General features: G+C 47.8%; 1 protein-coding gene across 2 annotated transcripts in view; it reads right to left on the reverse strand.

Moving 5' to 3' along the window:
• Window positions 1–13,891, reverse strand: part of TANGO6 (transport and golgi organization 6 homolog) — a 1,470,654-nt gene that overhangs the window by 943,213 nt on the left and 513,550 nt on the right. For both annotated transcript variants that reach the window (XM_069635546.1, XM_069635547.1), the window contains one exon: window positions 2,026–2,152. In XM_069635546.1, the coding sequence (XP_069491647.1) occupies window positions 2,026–2,152 (127 nt within the window). The remainder of the gene's footprint in view (window positions 1–2,025; window positions 2,153–13,891) is intronic.

The raw sequence follows: 13,891 nt of genomic DNA on the forward strand, positions 1-13,891 counted from the left end.
GTTGGCAAGGAGAGCGCAGGTGCGAGTGACACACATGAAGGCACAGATCACTGCACAGTCAGGGCAAAAAATAAGCAAAGGAATATGACCCCCTGGAAAAAGCCATACTCTATGATGCCTGAAGTTCTCTGGTCACAGGAGAACTTGAGAAAAAAGGCCCCACTTCACAGTTCTTTGGCATGCTATATGCCATGTTCTTGGTCATGTGTTCCACTGAACCTGACGCTGATAATGCAGCTCACAGAAGCAAGTGAGTCATAGCATCCTCGGCAAGTGCCATTAAGGCCTGATTTCTTTGAGACCCTACTGGGGATTTAGCCTCCTTTTTCACCTTTTTTGAAGCATCCTCAAGCTTTTGCCTAAATGTAGCCCCTTTATGGGCAGCCGCAGGACTAAGTCTAGTATTAGCGCCAGTACAAAGAACCTCTGGGGTGTGCTCGGACTTGGGAGGGTCGTCGGGATTGCTCTGGATCTTAGCCCCGAGTCAGGGATTAACTCAAAGCACCATGTAAACCTCTTACCGTCTTGGAAACCCCCGCCAAAGAGCCCATAGGTTGGGGTGCTGTAAAACAGGTGCACTCACCTGCTTCTGTTGAATCCTGCCAAGGTCCTGCAAGTGTTGGGGTGGAGGATGTGAAGAAAAGTCTTCCCAGTGCCAAAGACTAAGCCCCAAGTCCCTGACCAAAACAGCATATTAGCAGAGGGAGCAGTTCAACTGGTGCTCTGCCCATAAACACTCCAAACACAATGATTGCGGGTATGTGGTTAGGATGTGCCTTTTGCAGGTCATAGATGAAGAAAACCCCATATCACTCTGCATAAACAGGGGGACATAGCCACTGCACTATCTGGGCACATGAGAGAAAATAGATCAAGAAAAGAAGGCAACCACTGAGCCCACAAACTGCACCTGAAGCTGGGGACTCCGACCTACCTGCATGGAAAAAATGACTGATGGAGCGTGGCAGGCAGTGGCACCTGGAGGGTTGTGGCCCTATGTTCTAGACAGTGTGGTTCTAACAGCAAATCAGATTACTATTTTTTGCTAGAAAATAATTGCTCCATCCATGTCCCCGCGTACAGGAACTCATGAGTTTGGAGGAAGACGGTCAGGACATAGTAGCATTAAGTTCATAAATTTACTGTGACTTCATGAGTACTAAACCAAATCATTAAATTCAAAATAGCACTGAAGTGATTAAGCAGTGATTTTCTTGAAGCACCCACATCTCATCTTATCAGCCATAAGCATTTTGGAACTTTTATTAGCTCTATACAGTTAAACAGAGTCCGGATTTTGATGTGCAATGGCTTACATTTGACAACATTTTTGTGTTAAACTGAAAAGAAGGCAACTTTCCTGAAACATGAACTATCAGTGTTTTCATAAAGGCTTACTGATGCCAAGTGAAACTTCCAACTTTTTACAATGTGCGCAGGAAATAATAAAGGGAAACGCACAACATCATGCACCCTGCCCATGGACCAGCATCAGTCACACTGATTGATGCCAAGCATCAAGAAGAACTCTCGTAGTGACTAAGGGAGACAAGGTCTCCATCATCTCGCATTACAAGTGAATACAGCGATTTCCTTTGTAGTCTCCAGATAAGGTCTCACCAGTTTGGATGTCAATATTAGAAGCAATGGAAAGAATAGACCGGGAAGGCATTGTAAATTCTTACATCAGCACTGCCATCCGATATCACGCAAAGATTTGTAAAAGTGTTAACAGAATGCCAAGTTGCAGCTGTGCACATCTCCAAAAGAGTATCATTTTTAGAATATTGCAGCATTCACAGGGTCAAGTGGGAGCACTAAAAGCAAAATTGATCTTTTGAAGCATTTTTCAAATAAGCAATCTGGACCACAGCAGACAGAGGGCTTTTGCATTTAGAAATTTCAGTAGAAAGCACAGCTTCACTGCAAGACCAGAACTTTACCGGTTTTTAAGAAAATTGTAGAGGCATTATCAGGCATTCCCACAATTCAAGAGGGATTTGGTAACTGGTGTCAAACATTTACCTTCAAACAACAAAGAAAGAAGTCTCCAGCTAAGCCACTCTCTTTGCAAAGTGACAGAAGATCCACCAGGCACTCCACCATCCACTGATCAGACGAAACCTTCTGGTACAGCGCCTCCTCCTCATCACTATAACACAACATGGCAGACCTATAATTAATCTTTAGCTTATCATGTAAAAGGACATACAGCGTCATGGAACATGCTTCAGGCAGAGAGGAATGCAATGACGATCGTAATGCTCCATAATTTTACAGAAATGCTTACATGAAGCAGAACCCTGACGGCAGAGATGAGAGTCATAACCAAACAGACCTTACTCCAGCATCATGTTACCCAAGTCACTGATATGATATGATATATTTTATTTAGAGGGTAGCCAGTGCATTATCAAACAGGAGATCAGATGTTATAGAATATTTCCAAGCAAGCATCACACTTAAAGCAGCAGCTCTTCACAGCGAGTTAGGGATACTGCTCCAATTCAACAAAGTTATTTTCCCAACAAGGTCAATGGATGCATTTTGAAGCACAGCGTTACATCTACATTGGCAAAAAGCCATGGTTTTAAAGTGAATTCTGAAGGGGAACTACTATTGAAACCATTCAGTACTTTAAGGCAGCAGTAAATATTTCAAGTTGTAATCTACTAGCTAGTTATAAAAAGTCACTTGACCCGTCACTACTCCACATGCACAGAGCACAATTTCTTACTCACCAAGAGTCAATTGTCATTTGCCAATGGCGTGTGGCGAGTACACATTTTTGTCCCTGCTTGAAGCATTATCCCTCAGAAGTTGAAAAAACAGCTAACACACTTTACATGCTGTACTCCATAGAAGACAGTGGGGAGACACAGAACATTCTCTTTTTTAAACAACTTTATTTATGTTGTAAGACTGTTGGGGTAGTTAGTAAAGGTCCCAACGATAAAGAAGGGTTCATGTTGGTCCATCATATTTATTACTGGGGGGTACGGCGAACTGGGCGCGATGTTGCAATTTCATATGTATCCAGTGTAGTTAAATGTGAATGTAAAATGTTACTTTAGTGTTACATTTTGTTTAAAGTTGATACATGTTAGATATGCACGCACAGAAAAAGATAAAATGCTAAAATCCCCAAATTAAATATAAACACGACATGGTGTGTGTGACGCAACAAAGAGTTTCATAATGTGCACGAGAGGAAGGCGGCCTGCCCTGAAGAACCCACTGTAAAGGAGAGAGGATATTTATTAAACATGCATGAACACAGAGGAACATACAAAGGCAATGTACATCTTTACATTGGCTCTGTGTTACACCTCCGAGTCTTTACAACAACACCAAGTATTTGTACAGGTTTATTTTGTATTTATGCTGTACATAATTAATAATTTTGTCCAAGGCCAAGATATCCCAAAGCTTCCCCCACCACATCACTATTATCAGGCCTTCAACTATGGGCTAGGGAGATCTTTGATGTAAGCAGGAGGTGGGTGATCAGGTTTAATTTATTGCCCGTGAGTGGATATATCCCATCTCCCCTGTCCCCCAGAAGGATTGCGAGTGAGTCCATGGGTAGTGTCACATTCAGCATGGGAGTTGATATGCAAAATAACTACTTTCCAGAATGTTTGGGCATTGGGGCATAGCCACCACATATGGCAGTAGATGCCTCTTTTTGGGCATGCCCTCCAGCAGTTTTCAGAACATGAGTGGGTCATATGGTGTGTTTGTCGGGGGAGAAATACCACCTATAACAGTTTTCATTGGCATTCCTTGTCTGTTGGGCATTTGGCTACTTTGTGATTGTGTTCCCAAATACAACACCAGGATCCTTGCCAATTTGGCTTTGCAAGTCCTGCTCCCATCTAAGCACGTATGGCAAGCGTTCCTGGGGTTCATGGCGATCTAGCAGATTTTAGAGTACTAAGATTCTACCCTTAGTTAGTCCCACTAAGTATGTGAGCTCCAGAACATTGAGTTATCTAATGCCTCTGTTTGATTGTGGGGTGACTAGCCTAGTGACACGTTTGTAAGTATCTTTTTCTTACAATAAGAACATCTTTTTACATTCTTTGAAAGTGAGTGGGGATTGCAAGGTGTAATAAATGAAAGCCGGACACAAAGTTGTCATGTTTTTGGTTTAAGACTTATTAACTTAAATGGATTGGGAAAATGCCTCTCTGACCTTGTTGTAAGAGAAGATTCCCCCAAAACCATGGATATGTCTTTGTAAGGAGGTCAGAAATCAAAATCCATCCTTGTGTCCAAAACATTCTATCCTGACCCTCACACTACTAACAAAATAATAAAGTGAGAAGGGAAATGTTTTCAACCTGGTAGTTGCAAAAAGTGTTCTTCAATTAAAAATAAAATAGCTCCAATGTTAATGTTCTGCACGATGGGAAAGATCTTAGTTCTAGATGGTGATTGCCTTCTCCTGGATTTTTCACTGGTATCACAAATGCCTCTTGGTCTAACAGTTATTTGTGTATTTCCTGGCCCACAAGCATTCTGTTAGGAAAAAAACGTGTTCAGCCTTCTAAGTCCTTCTCTAACAAAAGTTCCTACTTTAAAAAAAAATCCTTCTTTTAACAAACACTGTCTTTGCTTAACACTCCTTGTAGGTTTGCAATTTGCCTGGTATACTCCCCTGCCAGGACTCTTCATGCACTTCCAAGTGCCTGGTATACATCTCTGCCAGGACTTCTCAATTATTAGAGTTCATCTTTATATCCAAGCAGCATATACCTTTCTCAGCTTGGTATATCTACTTGTTTCACTGTTCTTTTAAATGTTTCCCACATCTGCACTTCATGCACTCATTTGCTGGTGGGGTTCGAGTTGGCATTCTGCCCTTTCGATTCGCAAACAATCTTCTTATTGTTTCACTTTCCATAAGTTCATAATGTTCAAATTGTCTTTGGCGCGGTCGCCGAAATGCCCTCGGGTCCCCACCTAACACGGGCAGACTCACAGGCTCTATGTAGCATCTTCGGTCTTGTTCGTCCCTACGTGGCATACCTTTGCCGCTTGTTCCCCACTCTAGGCGGCTCGGACATCTCTGGCTTCTCTCGCGGCTCCACTCCTGCACATCTACTTCCTTTCAGCTGCCGGTAAGGACAATGCTGCTTCTCCCAGCTGCCGGACACACAGGAATCCTCTAGCGGTTCCTGGCGTCTCCATGGCCCGCCTTGCTTGCACCACGTGACTTTCCTTATCTGCTGGCGAGTTCCTTTGCTCTGCCAGCACAGGCTCGTGCCTCAAACTTCTGCACGCCTTTAATGGAGATGCCACGTCTTCTGAGCTCCCGCTAATAGTTTGTTTACCCATTCTAAAGGTCCCGCGCACAGGTGCTTTCACCAAACAACTAGCACGCCCAATGAGTTTGATGTTCCTGCTGTTCTGCATCAATTCCTTCATCTTCCTCGTCTCAGTACTTAGGTGGTTGTGGGAATCGAAGTCCATTGATGGTTCCTGATGCATATTATTTGGAGAATCTTTCTAAATGATTACACATGGAGGATCTGTTCTACATGAAGGAAAGATGGAACAAAGTGTTTTCTTGAAGCTTCTACCCTTTAGGTTATGGATGGGAGTTTGGCCTAATGGTTGTTGGGAAAAGGTTTTTTTTTTCCTGATAGGGGGGGGAACAGACGCATGGCAATAGGCCATTAAGGTATTGGGTAACACGGGGGGTTTTCTCATGGAAGATTGAGGGATACCGCGTCTCATCCAATGAAGCCATGACATCTCCTCAGAGGCTATCTTCTCCCATGTGATCGGTCCTCATACAGCCACCCCCAGATTCAGGATCAGGTAGCAGCTGCCGTCCCCTGGCCACATGGGAGGACACCAGCGGGAAAACAGGGATGAGTCCATCAGATTCATCACAGGATCCCTCCTTAAAGAGTTGTCTAAGCTTCCTGAGTCCACCATTAGACCAAAAATAAAAGCGAACACACATATCTGCATGCCAAAGGTGAATCTGGGATTGTCAACAATGGGCGATAGCGGGCCTAAGCCGAGGGGTACCCCATCTCTTCATCGCTATATTCCAGTAGGTGCGTGTGTGGCTAAGGAAGCTAGGAGAGTGGGTCCGACCAGTTCCTGGGCTGAGTTTGTGAACAGAAGCTGCTGAAGTGAGATTTGGGTTGTGGTCTGCCCTATTTGTGACCATATTGGAGAACACCCAGGTTGTCCCCATGAGAAGGCGTAGGAGAGTTTTGAAGCTAGGTAATCTCTGTACACGTCCGAGACCCCTAGGCCTGTCAGGTTTTCCTTGCTTAGCAAAACACTTTTCGCTATTCTGGGCTTCCAATGTTGCCAGATAAATGCCCGAATTTTCACCTGAAATGAGTGTAGTTTATGCATTGGGATCTGGGTTGGGAAGACAACCCGTTCCAGCCATGAAATTGTTTGCTCGTCAGATCTTTTTAGGTCTGAAACACTTCCTTGAACAGAGAGGGGAAGTTAGTCTCATATAGTGCTTTAATGTTACTGGGGTTGCTGACCCCCAGATAACCAATGTAGTCCCGTTTCCACATTATTGGCCAGAACCCTGCCAGCTCATCCAGTTCTGCTGGCAAGAGCACTATTGCCATGCCTTGGGATTCGTAGTAATTAACTTTGAAACCGGCAAGTTGACCAAAACTATTGAGCTCTGCCATCAGAGTTACTGCCGAACATCTAGTCTCCGTCCATGTGACCAAGACGTCGTCTAAGTATGGGAGATTTTATATTCCTCTAGTTGGACTAGGATACCTCTGTCACGGTTGCTGAGAATGGGGGCAGCAAAAAGTTCCATCGAGAGGGCAAAGAGGAGAGGGGACAAGGGGCATCCCTGTCTCGTGCCTCTGGATCCTTAACTTGACCAATGAGCAAAATATGAGTGGTGGGTGCAGAGTAATAAGCTAGTAGGGTTGCTGAGATCTCAGGCTAAAACCCACCAACTGGAGCAATGTTTTCAAATGTGTCTAGTCTAGTCGGTCGAAAGCTTTATGGACATCCAGGGCTATGATTCCTGCTTTCAGACCCAAGTTTCCCACAACATTTATTTTTATTTGATTTGATTTGTATACTTATAACGCGCATATCCCAAGAGAACTAGGGAACCCAGCAGAAACTGCACCAGGGCGCAGATGAAAGAGAACATAGCTCGCTGCATAGAGTTTAAGTATATGAAATAGTAATAAAAAAGATGTATGTGAAGAGGTAGGCTTTTAGTTGTTTCTGGAATATTTTCAGTGAGCTAATTTCCCGCAATTTCAGTGGGAGGGCATTCCAAGCACGGGGGCTGGCAATGGCAAAACGGCTGTCTCCCCAAGTTGAAGTTCTGGAGAAGGGAACGTTTAAAAAACCTTGGCCAGTAGAGCGCAAGGTATGGTTTGAATGACGGACAGTGATCTTGGAGGATAAATAACCCAGAGCCAAATCATGAACACATTTGAAGATCATACACAAGGTCTTAAACAGTATTCTCTCCGTTACCGAAAGCCAGTGAAGGTTTATTCGAAAGTGAGAAGAACAAGTTACTTTCTTACCTGGTAACGTTCTTTCGATGGGATGGTCAGACGACGTATTCCATATCTATGACAATCACCACAGCTGTGCTGCTTTGGAAAATCTTTGGGCGTCTGCGTCGATGACGTCGATACGCTGTCCTCGAGGGCCTCCATCGAGCCGACATCACCGGATGTTATAAGTAGGACACATGACGCCCTTAGCCTCAGTTATAGTTTTTTCCCAGAACGTGTGGCACCAATCCTCTGCCAGTATGACCACAGAAAGCCTTGCGGAAACGTGTCTTACAAAAAGGGAGTAGTGTCTTACAAAAGTATGGACCGCAGCCCATGTGGCTGCTTCACAGATGTTACGAAAGGGAACACCCCTCTGCAGGGCAGCAGAGGCAGCCATACCCCTAGTAGAATGGGCCCGTAAGCCTACCAGAGGGTCCTTACTTGCCAAGTGGTAACATTCAGAAATTCCCAAGATAATCCATCTAGACAAAGTCTGCTTAGTAACAGCTTGTCCCAAACGCCTTCCAGCGTAACCTATAAAGAGCTGATCGTCCACTCTGACCCGGGACATGCGTGAAATGTAGAAACTTAAAGCCCTCCTAGGATACAACCTATGGATCCTCTCCTCTTCCTTACCAGGATGCGGAGGAGGATAAAATGCCGGAAGAATAACCTTCTGGCTTAAATGAAATTCCAAGACAACCTTCGGAAGAAAGGAAGGACGAACTCTAAGGACAACCCTGTCCTTATGAAACACCGTGAAGGGTGTCTTAACAGAAAGTGCCTGCAATGCACTCACTCTGCGAGCGGAAGTGACCGCAACTAAAAATACAGTTTTAAGGGTTAGCAGTCTCAAAGGACAAGAATGTAAAGGCTCAAAAGTAGCACCCATTAGGAATTTTAGAACAAGGTTCAAATCCCAAACGGGCATCTGGAAAGGTGACGGCAGAAACACATTAGTGAGCCCTTTGAGAAACGGAGAAATTAAAGGGATCTTGAAATAAGAACACTCCTCAGACGAGCGCTTAAATATGAACAGCGCCGCCAGGTAACCTTTAACGGTACCCACTTGCAGGCCCTTGTGGGCTAACAAAAGTAAAAAAGACAGAACCAAAGGAATGTCACATGAAAAAGGATCCACATTCTTAACCCTGCACCAGTCGCAGAACTTTCTCCAACGGCAACGGTACAGGGACTTGGTTGCAGGCCGTCTGGCCGAAAGCGACACCTCCATCATGTCTTCAGGGAGATCCCAATCCTTGTACCTCAACCTTTCAGAAGTCAAGAGTGAAGGTTGAGGGATCTGACCTCTGGATGGAGAACATGACCCCCCTCCCGTGAGAGCAGCTCGTCTCGGTAGGGAAGATGACGTGGAGGGCAGGTGGACAAGTCGAGAAGGTCCGGATACCACGTTCTCCGGGCCCATGTCGGAGCATTGAGGATCATCCGGGAACCGAACCTCCGTAACCTCTGCAGAACTTGCGGGATGACGGGGACTGGAGGAAATGCGTACAGCAGTGAGAAGGACCACTTCACAACGAACACGTCCCCTAAGGCTCCTCTTGGAGGAAATTCCCGCAAGCAGAAATTTTCGCACTTCCGGTTGACACTGGAGGCGAAGAGATCCACTTGTGGGGTCCCCCAAATGGCGAAGATCTCCAGGAGAATCTCCGGAGCCAGCTCCCACTCGTGAGAGATCGTGCTCTGCCAGCTCAGAGCGTCCGCCGTCTTGTTTTCGTCTCCGGCCAGATGCACTGCTGAGATCGAAATTTCCTGCTGGATGGCCCAGAACCAGAGCTGCATCGCCTCCCTGCACAGAGGAAGTGACCCTGCCCCCCCACCTTTTTGTTGAGGTAGTGCATGGTCACTGTGTTGTCCGTCAGAATCAGGACATTCTTCCCTTGCACAGTTGGCAGAAAAGCCTTCAGGGCAAGCCTGACGGGCCTCAGCTCCTACACATTGATATGGAGTATGGACTCCGACAGAGACCAACGACCGCTGACTGTCAACTCGTTGGCATGAGCTCCCCATCCCGTGAGGGACGAGTCCGTCACCATTGTCACCTCTGGCCAGGGCAGTCAAAATGGAGCCCCCCTCATCAGATTGCCTTCGACGGCCCACCACAGGAGGTCCTGGGCGACCGAGGACGGCACCTGAACGGGGTCTTACATCTTCCCGGAGGACTGTGACCACTGCATCTTGAGGGCCCATTGCAGAGATCTCATTCGGAACCTGGCCTCTGGCACCAGAAGAATGCAGAATGCCATGAGGCCGAGCAACCTCAAGAACTCGAACGCTGGGAGACTCTGGGCATGATGAAACTTGTGCACCATCTGCAGAATGTGATGAGCCCTCACCTGGGGAGGGAAACACTATCCCAGGGACGTGTCGAGCACTGCTCCGATGTATTGCAGCTGCTAAATTGGCGTCAAGTAGGACCTCTTTAAGTTGAGGGAGAAGCCCAGCTTGTGAAGGGAGTGGCAGGTGACGGACAGATGATCCAAGACTTGCTCGGGAGAGCGCGCCCTGATCAACCAATCGTCCAGGTAGTGGTAGATGTGAATCCCCCCTTTGCTGAGATACTCTGCCACCACCACCATGAGCTTGGTGAAAACCCTCGGGCGGAGGTCAATCCGAAAGGCAGGACCCAAAACTGAAAGGGCGAGTCGCCAACCGCGAACCTCAGGTACTTCTTGTGCTTGGGATAGATCGGCACATGAAAGTAAGCGTCCTTGAGGTCGAGAGACATCAACCAGTCCTGGAGTTGAAGGGCCTGGAGGACTTGAGAAAGAGTAACCATCTTGAACTTTTCCTTCCTGAGGAGCTTGTTCAAACCGCTCAAGTCTATGATGGGTCTCAATCCCCCGTCTTTCTTCGAAATCAAAAAATAAGGGGAATACCATCCCTTGTTCCTCTCCGCTGCAGGCACCAGTTCTATGGTGCCTTTCTCCAGCAGGCATAGGATTTCCTGCGCAAGGAGCGGATCCGGACTCTTCAAAGAGAAATTCACTGGTGGGTTGTGGTGAGGCCTCTGCCAGAAAGGAAGACCGTAGCAGTGGGCTATGATCTCCAGAACCCACACATCTGAAGTAATGGCACGCCACTCTACAAGATGCTGCGCCAGCCTTCCCCCAACCGGCGAACCATGGGACATGGCCCCATGACTGAGCTGAAGCGGCTGCGGCAGTGCGTTAGGGCAAAGAGGCAACTGCCCGAGCGGCTTTGGAACCTCGAGTACCCTGTTTTCCACCTCTGGTACTCCTACGGTGGCACCTTTGACTAGCAGCTCCTCTCGATTTACCAAAGGATGAGTAATATCGAAAGGGGGCACCCCTCCATTGCTGTCCCCTAGGACGAAAAGGCGGAGGTTGGCGAACTGCAGTGCTCAATGACTTTGCTGCAGCTTTGGAGGTCTGCAACCTCTCAAGGCTCTCGTCAGCCTTGCTGCCAAAAAGATGTTCACCATCAAAGGGCATGTTGAGGAGCCGGGCTTGCACATCCGGAGCAAACCCCGACTTCCGCAACCACGCAAACCTGGGAATTACGGTGCTCACCGCCATGGACCGGTTGACACAATCTGCCATGTCCAGACCCGACTGAACGGACTCACATGGCATGCTTGCCATCCTGCACAATAGCAAGAAAACCATCCCGTTCCTCCCCTTCGGGAATATGTTCAGCCGCTAACAAAATACTGTTCCACAGAGTGTGCGTGAAACGTGACAAGTGACACACGGAGTTGGCTGCCTGTAAAGCCATACCCCCTGAAGAAAATACTTTCTTCGCCCAGCCATCAAAACGCTTGTTGTCCCTATCAGGAGGGATGGTAGGGTAAGACGCCTGCTTTGCTGGGGCCGTAGCCGCCTGCACACCAAACTCTCCGGAGTGGGGTGCGTGGTCAAGTAGCAGGGGTCGCTACTGGCTCGGTGGTATTTTCGCGGTAAAGACTTGCTCACTGCCGGGAGACTCTCCGGAGCAGTCCAAACTGCTGCCACCCTCCTCTGCAAGGCCATATGGAATGGCAGTACCGGGTCAGTTGGTGGACCTTGGTCGAGGATATCAGTCAGGTCACCCTACAGAAAATCCACTGGTGGCGCAGACCACCCCAAGTATTCCGTGACCCTCGACATAAGGCGCCGGTACGAGGACTTGGTTTGAGCGCCAGGCTCAGGCCTACAGAACTCCATCTCCGGAGAGGTGTCCAGACCACTTGCGTCATGCAACAACTGCCGCAGCTCTTCAATCTGGCTATGCCCAGACGAAATCTCGTAGTACCTCCTCAGGAACCATACCTTCCTCAGACCCTTCATCCACCTCAGAAATATAATCCAGAGGCTGGAATGAGGGCACAGAAAAAGGGACAAAGACATTATTAGCCTTGGCCAGAGCCTTTCTAGGGGGTTCCACCGTGCCACAGGGTACCTCTGACAAAGCAGCCTCGAAAAGCGTTGAGGGCGTCGAGGGCGTCGACGGCTTTGACACAGTCCTCGAGAGCAGAGCCCCGAGTGTGTCCTTCGACAGCCTGGGCGCCGAAGGCGTCGACGGCTTCCTCGAAGGCAGAGCCTCGAGAGAGTCCCTCGATGACCTTGGCGCCGAAGGCGTCGATGTCTTCTTCGAAGACATCACAGGCTCCGACGGTCTCGAGGGCGTCGAGGACCTGCACCTGGAACGGGCATGCCTACAGCGACCATCCTTGTCCGGCCGGGACCTCGAAGGTGCTCGGTGATCGCGAGGTCGCACGGTCACGATCGGCGTCTTTCGACGGCATGGACGGACCGGAGCCCTGTGACTGAAAAATCTCCAACACCTCCTGCCGAAATGAATCCCATTCCGCAGGAGTGGAATGCTTTTTGTGACAAGCTACCTGCCGACGGGCGGAGTCCTCGGACGGGGAAGGCGACCGATGCCGGCGCTTCTGCGAGTGCTTCGAAGAGGCAGAGGAATGGAGGGACCTACTCCTGGACCGAGACCCCCCGGACTTACCCCGACGATGCGCAGAGTTGCCCCTCAAATCATCAGTCGAAAGCGCATTGGATCTCGACTTCCAGGCCACCTTACCTACAGGTAGCTTCTTCTTACACTCCTGCAAGGCCTTCGATGTAAGTGACTGGAAGTCTACACAGTCATCCGTGTCGTGGTCCTCACCGAGGCACCAGAGGCAGGCGTTGTGCAAATCCGTCAACGTCATCTTGGACCCGCAGTCCCGACACTTCTTAAAACCCAACCGCGGGGTGAAGAAGACGAAGACATCATGAACATTTTCACAACGAACAGGTTCGAAAAACCGAAAGTACATAACTCAGAAGAAACGAGGCGCGCCGAGATCTCCGAAGCGAACACGTTCGCGTAAAAAACGGAACTGAGGCTATGGGCGTCGTGCGTCCTACTTATAACATCCAGTGACGTCGGCTCAACGGAGGCCCTCGAGGACAGCGTATCAACGTCATCGACGCAGAAAGATTTTCCAAAGCAGCACAGCTGTGGTGATTACCGTCATAAATATGGAATAAGTCGGAGGACCCAATCCCCTCGAAATAAGTGTTTTCCTGGTTAATCCAAACATCATTCGTACTGCCGTGTTCTGGGCAACCCGTAACCTTTGAAGCTGATACTTTGGAATGCCCATCAACACAGCAATGCAGTAATACAGTCAAGCATTAATTAAGGTTCCCACTACCATGGGTCAATCTTTGTCAGCCAATAAAGGTAGTAGGGGTTTTAGAAGTTTAAGATGAAAGTAGACGCTGGAGCTTGTTTTCCCCTCATCCGGTTTTGGATTTATTCAGCACAATTTAGGACTTGTTGTAATGCCTGCACTGGTTGCTTTAATCTCACATAAATCTGTGTGTCATCTGCATAGGGATGATAGCACTAGCCAAAAGGGATGAATATATTCAGCAGTGGGCGATGTACACATTAAACAAAAGTGGTGAGAGTGATGAGCCCTGGGGTACTCCACAGGCAAGGAGTCAGATAGATAGGGACCTGCTTTGACCTGTCACAGTTTCAAGGCTGACTGACGAAAAATCAAATTTAGGTACAGGTAGTTGGTTATCTGGGAATACTGTCTTGACACTTGCGTTCAGTTACCAGCTCGCAATTGAGTGTCTATGGTCTTCCTAATCAGCTCTATTTTGGCATGAAAAAAGGCATTCAAATCGTTGGCCATTTTTTGGGATGGCTGTAAACTGGAATTTGTACACGAATTGGAAAAAGTCCTGATTACTTTGAACACAGCTTGAAGTCTGTTGTCAGCCAAATTAATCTGTCCTTGAAGACATAAGGATTTGGCTTTAATAATCTCATCCCTATATGACGTCAAGGCAGACTTAGCTTCATCACGGTCAGTGGTGTTCCTAGTC

Source organism: Ambystoma mexicanum, chromosome 1q, assembly GCF_040938575.1.
Source record: "Ambystoma mexicanum isolate Mex_15411 chromosome 1q, UKY_AmexF1_1, whole genome shotgun sequence".
NCBI lineage: Eukaryota > Metazoa > Chordata > Amphibia > Caudata > Ambystomatidae > Ambystoma > Ambystoma mexicanum.